The sequence below is a fragment of the Vigna angularis genome, chromosome 1 (genome assembly GCF_016808095.1).
Source record: "Vigna angularis cultivar LongXiaoDou No.4 chromosome 1, ASM1680809v1, whole genome shotgun sequence".
NCBI classification, from domain to species: Eukaryota; Viridiplantae; Streptophyta; class Magnoliopsida; order Fabales; family Fabaceae; genus Vigna; species Vigna angularis.
Window position 1 is genome coordinate 7,207,725 of NC_068970.1, and position 6,411 is coordinate 7,214,135.

The 6,411-nt window shown below is 31.3% G+C and overlaps 1 protein-coding gene across 1 annotated transcript; it reads left to right on the forward strand.

Moving 5' to 3' along the window:
- Positions 1 to 3,683: 3,683 nt before the first annotated feature.
- Positions 3,684 to 6,203, forward strand: LOC108321547 (WAT1-related protein At4g28040). Its single transcript, XM_017553326.2, has 7 exons — positions 3,684 to 3,930; positions 4,009 to 4,077; positions 4,180 to 4,296; positions 4,499 to 4,730; positions 5,070 to 5,228; positions 5,380 to 5,528; positions 5,643 to 6,203. Exons 1-7 carry the CDS (start codon positions 3,749 to 3,751, stop codon positions 5,836 to 5,838), a joined length of 1,104 nt encoding a protein of 367 aa, XP_017408815.1. The 5' UTR covers positions 3,684 to 3,748; the 3' UTR covers positions 5,839 to 6,203.
- The last annotated feature ends 208 nt before the right edge of the window (positions 6,204 to 6,411 follow it).

Consider the following 6,411-nt stretch of genomic DNA (forward strand, 5'->3'; position numbering starts at 1 on the left):
AGAGCTTCAGAAGATGCGTTTGGTAGAGATCAGAAAAATATCTATTTGTGCGTAAAATTTTTATTGGATAGTTAATATTTATAAGTGTTTATCAGTAGTTAATATTTTAATATCTGGGATATTATATTATTTATATTAGTAGGTATTTATTATGTGTAAAAAATTAAAATTAAAATTTAATTTATATTTTATTAAGTTAAATTTAATTAAAATTAAAATTAATTTATATTTTATTAAGTTAAATTTAATTAAAATTAAATTTTAATTTATATTTAAGTTAATTTATATTATATTTTATATTTTTTTGTAATTTTATTTTAATTTAATTTTAAAAATTTATAAAATATATTATTTGTAGATATATAGACACTCTTAGCTTTTAAAATATTCGTAATAAACTTTTTAATTATGGATTAAGTAATGAATAGTCGGACTTCACCTGCATAAGGTTATCACAATGTTAATGAAGGTCTTCTAAGCCGGTGGAGTTTGTTTTTTAATTTTGTTGTGCTAAATTATAAAGGTGGATGGCAATTCTTACAGTAACAGGAACATGGAAAAAAGGATAAGAACAAGACTACGAAAATGTCTTCCACTTTGATAATATTTCCTGCTTCTTTCTCCCATTATGGAATCGATGGTAAACAAATATTTGATACACTAAGCAACAATCCTTTTACTTTTGAAGGCATCTCCTTCTCAGAATCTTAAATTTAAGATTAAATTTCTTATAATAACAATTTCAATTAAATGTAATAATGTTTAGTGGTAGAAATCTCAGAATTAAGAATTAAATCTTATATAAAAAAAATCAAAACTTTAAGAATAAACTATAAAACTAAGTTTTAGATGAGACATAATTATTCAAATATTAAAGAGTGACAATATGAGGATTTATCTCACCATCTGAATACTTATTATATAAAAACTATATGAATTGGGGAAACTAAGTTAAAGTAAAAGTTTGTAATACTTTTGGGTTAAGTAAAACTTTCAAAGAACATTTTTTTATTTTATGTTATATAATTTAAAAAATATGTATTGAAATTCTGAAAACGAATTTCAGTTTTTATTCGAACATGACAGCCACATGGGGTTTGGCAAGTTTGTAGATGACAAGAGGAAGCATAATAAGCCGGCGACGATGCATTGGCAGTGCTGGTTAAGGAAGCCATCAATTATGAATTTCAACACAAAATATGGACTTATTCACGACCATGAAAATAACATGGAAATATTTTTCAGATTAGGTTCTGTTGAGTAAAAAGAAGAGATGTTGAATAAATAAATAAAACTACGGATTTCATCTTATTCTTCTATAATTCAACATAACAATCATTTTGTTTATTTATTTAATTTCCATTCAACAAAAATAAGATAATAAATTATCCGCACGAGATGTATACATATTTTATTTCGAAGGTCGCAGTGTGATCACTGGAAATTTGAATTTATAGACAAAAGTGCTCACGTTTAATTGATAAAGAAAAAGGTACATTTGGCAATAGAATATGCGGAGAATAGTTTTTAATAATTTCAAGGCGGAAAGATTGAACCAACCAAATTCAATCAATCATGACAATAATATCAAAGTTTCGCCCAAGAAATGATGTGGGTTAATGTCAGAGTCAATTTGGTTGTGCTATAACAAAACTCTCCCAATAATGCATTTTATTCCTTCATTTAATGCTCTACTACTACTACTACTACTACTAATACTCTTGTAGAAGGTAGAAAAGTACTCGTATTTCAGTATATATACACTGTTCCACAGAACCAACGATCGCTTTGGCACGTGCTCGCAGTTGATCCATTTCGATAAGAGTTACCCGTGAACAATGAACAACTGTTCTGTCTGACATTTCATGTGTAATGAACGTGTACATCGAGTGCACTGGACTCTCTGGCATTAATTATACACACTAATATTTTTATAATATACATATTCTCTCTCAATCCTCGCATTTCATCTTGTCACTTTCTCTTTTCACTTTTCTCTGTATTTGTCTCTATAGAAATCAATATAATTTTCACTTCTCACTTTTTATTTTTCTAATTTTTTATTGTACGTGTGTCTGTGAATAACACTTTTGTACAACTGAACAGAGGAAGCACTAGATATTGATGACAAAAGGAGAAGACAAGTCATTACTGGAATCTTCATGGTAATATATGGTTCCATAATTATCTCTGGGTGTGGGGCCTTTAACAGTATTACCAATGGGTGAAGTTGTTTATTAATATTAATGTTACATCAAAACTAATCTGATTTTGATCCGAGTATATCCTTTTGTGCATTTAATTATTTTCTTTTGTTTCGGGCAGAATTTGATGATGGCGTCGTACGCCAAGAACTGCCACCGCTTAAGGAAAAAGACAAATATCGAAGGAAAATAATTATGAATTGAAAATTGAAACCTATGTATGTGTGGAGTATATGAATTAAAGATGAACATGAAGTCTCGAGATGTCTGAGTGGTGTGTCCCCTCCAATAATGTTGACCTGGCCTTCACTGCCGTGGACATCCTATCCTCTCAATCACACTGATTGGACTCTGTTTATTGTGCCACTTTGGCAATTGGCATTATTTACCTAACCTTATGTATGCCACGCCATTCTTATTTATGCTCCTCCCAAACACCTTCAATTATTTTTCACCACTCAACATATAGATCTACTCTAACATTATTCCATCAACAACTCAATTTTATTTTTCAAAATACATTTTACTCTTAAATTTTATAGCCCGTGACATTGCTTTAAAATATCTCTTCAAAATAATCAAATTGATTTTTTTCTATGAAAATTAAAATTCATACAAAAAAATTGTTAGATTCATAGTTATATATATCTACTGGGGTAAATGCAGTTGGTAAGAAAAAAAAACATAAACGATTCAGCGTCTTACATGGATCATCGAGTCATTGTTTTCCTACTAGAAGTTTCGTTTCTTGCTTTTTTCTTTTCTTTTAAACGTGTCTAGGTGTATTTCATCTCTCGATGATCCCCAATCTCCGCGTATCCTGACCTTATCTTTGGTACCTATTATTCACGAACGTGGATGTGTCCCTCTTCATTAATTTGTCTATTTGTCGACTTGTATTTTTTCCTTTTTCTTTTTTGTGTGTGATGGTGGCTAAAAGTCGCCCCCGTTTTATCAGTGGTTTTTATGGTAGTATTTGAAGCAGTAATCCCTCGCACGTGTCTTGACGAGAGATATGATATCTATGGTAGAAATTGATTTCAAATTATCAATAACTCTTCAGGTTGAACTTTTTGGTAAAAAGCTGATGAAAAAATAAATAAAAAATACCTACATACATATTTTTATTGCCACTTAGGGATTAAAAAATTATTCTATATGATTATCATTGGTTCAATAACTTTTTAAATTCTAAATGAACAATAATTCTCAAATACCCGTTTTCATATCTTTTATAATCATTCATTTAATAACCATTTTCTTTTAAGGAAGTGAATAACAGTTTAAATTCAATACTTAATTTCTTACCATACCTGAGTTGTTTCCGGAGATATTTCTAGAGATAAAAAAATATGGCCTGTGACATTACTAAAATAATTTCACATTTCCCTTTTTTTTTTATTTGTGTTTTAATAATGATAATGTTACAGAGAAGTGGTGTAGAAATTGAACTTGGCTTGATATAAATAGATCCACCCCCTGCTCTCCATATATGTAATAGAAGGTGGGAAAACATTCCAACTTTTAGATTGTATCTGAAAAAAATGGGTAGTCTGGCAAGTCATCTTCCTCTAATTGTTATGGTAGGTCTGCAAGTTCATTATGCAGCACTTGCCATCTTCACAAGAGCAGCCCTGTTAGATGGGTTGAGTACAACAGTCTTTGTAGTGTACAGGCAAGGCATAGCAACCTTGGCTTTGGCCCCTATGTTTTTCTCTTCTAAGAGGTAATACTTAAACCACCTCTTCCTCTCTTTAGGTTACTCTCAAATTTTTTCACACACATCTCTGCCTTTTCATAACAGGAGACAATCGGTAAAAAGTTGTTTGGGATTCAGGAGCGTCTTTTTGATGTTCGTCACCGCTCTTGTTGGGTACGGTTTTCCAAAACCTCTTCTAACGTTCTCTGGTTTCTATACCAAAAAATAAAAAGGATTAGAAGACTTACCCCAAGATTGTTTTTTTTTCCCTTGCAGAGTCACAGCAAATCAGAATGCGTATTTCAGAGGTTTATATTATTCATCTTCTACTGCAGCTACAGCAATGAGTAATCTGATACCTGCTTTAACGTTTGTAATTGCAGCAATTGCGGGGTATTGGCTCTAAAAATATACGTGAACTCTAACTATACACGACATAAAAAAAAGAAAAAAAGAAAAACAAGAGAGAAGAGATTTAAATCAGAATTACTTAAACTAAAATACAATATAACTATTTAATTAACAATATAAAAGAGGAAAAATCATATATAATTCTTTTGCTGATACGTGTGTTTTCTTAAAATGAATGTGTCAGATTTGAGAAACTTGAACTACGAAGCTTGAGAAGCATGGCGAAGATATTAGGGACACTTTGCTGTGTTAGTGGCGCCTTAACCATGGCCTTGGTCAAAGGACATAAACTCTTACACACAGAGTTCCTTCCTTCTATACATCTCACTGGCAGTAGTGAAGGTGACGATTGGCTGCTGGGTTGTCTATTGCTTTTAGCAAGCAGTGTTTTCTGGTCTTGTTGGATGATCCTGCAGGTAAATAGAAACCCATATATCACTGTAGATCTACTTTTCTTCGTTTATTTTTTCCTACTTCCATTGATACACCCCTAGAGAAATGTTAAAAAGTCTGAACTTAACACATGTTTCTAATTCAGATTAATCTAAAATTACGTCTATTTAAAATCGTTAATATACAGAAGATAACTAGTTGTATTTAATATAAAAATTAGCACCAAAAACGTAACCGAGCGACCAAATAATTGCCTCAAAGAAACATAGTACAAGTAAACTTTTGCCATAAAAAGAAGAATATTCTAGGATGATTCCTTTCTCCATCAGTGGAGATCTGACAAAACTTCAACTAACAATCAGGTACCAATCTCTTCGTCCTGCCCAGACCATTTATTATCAACCTTTTGGATGTGTCTCTTTTCAACAGTACAGTCAGCCTTATTTGCCCTACTCTCAGAGCCGGATCTTGAAGCATGGATTTTGGATTCACCTTTACAGATTTCATGTTCTTTATACGCAGTAAGTTTCAGCCCACTCAGTAAAAGTTGAATTAGTAATTATTTGTTGTGTAGTACAATACAACAGTGGCACATCCGTGCCTAGTTGGAAAATTGTATCACTATTACTGGTATGTTATAGTAATGATTGTGATTGTTATTCTATGAAATAGGGACTCGGAATAGCGGTTAGTTTCTTTATTCAATCCTGGTGCATCTCAGAAAGAGGTCCTCTATACTGTGCAATGTTCAACCCTTTAGCAACAGTAATCACTGCTTTCATAAGTGCAACATTCTTACAAGAAGAATTATACATCGGAAGGTAATACACTATTATTTTTCTTGTTCATGAAGAAATTAGCTCAAACAGTGTTTGTTAATTATATTATACATTAGTATATGAATTGTTTGATCATATGCTTGATTCTTTTTTCAGTTTGATAGGGGCTGTTGGAGTTATTGCTGGTTTGTATATTGTGCTTTGGGGTAAAGCCAAAGAGTTTGCTGAGATTAAACCAGCGGCACCACAATCAAACTTGCAAGATGATGAGATAAGTAGTAGGATAGATTTGGAACAACCCCTTCTATCAGATAAATCTGAACATGTAACAGAGACAGATAGCAAGGTGTAGTAGCCAGACTAATCAATAGAAGTTTTGGTGAAATTTTGATCATTTCAGAATTCAACAAACGGAAACATGAACAAGTTGCAGCCTAAACGAACTTGGCCTCATTTCTTTCACCAAAATTTCCAACGATGATAGTGTGAAAATAAATTCGGTTCATGGCCCTGATTAATGGTAATTATGTAAAAGTGATAATATGTCTTAGGAGAAAATATGAATTATTTTTGGTTTCTTTCTTCAGTGCCACCTTCCTTCCGATTTTGCTAGGCAAATTAGGGGTGTTTTATTTTTCATTTTTTTTTATTACAAAGTTATCCTCATGTGTTGTGTTTCTATTTTCTTTATATAGTGAACCTTGTATTTGTTTAAAATTCACAAATCTTCTGGCTTGGAATTTGAAGAAGATTTTTTAACATCATAGATAATATAATACATTTAAGATAATAACAATATAACAGATAATTTTTATTATGATTTGATTTTATTAATATTCCATAAAGAAAAGCATTTAATTATGAGATTTGAAACGAATAAAAATCCCGTGGAAAGGAATGCACGAATAAGTAAAATTAATATAGG

Bases quoted from the DNA above. Each gene is read 5' to 3' on its own strand.
- LOC108321547 (XM_017553326.2), top strand. From the start codon at position 3,749: ATGGGTAGTCTGGCAAGTCATCTTCCTCTAATTGTTATGGTAGGTCTG. The intron at 4,078-4,179 runs GTACGGTTTTCC...TTTCCCTTGCAG, and splicing joins TTCGTCACCGCTCTTGTTGG to AGTCACAGCAAATCAGAATG. The intron at 4,731-5,069 runs GTAAATAGAAAC...ACTAACAATCAG, and splicing joins CTTGTTGGATGATCCTGCAG to GTACCAATCTCTTCGTCCTG.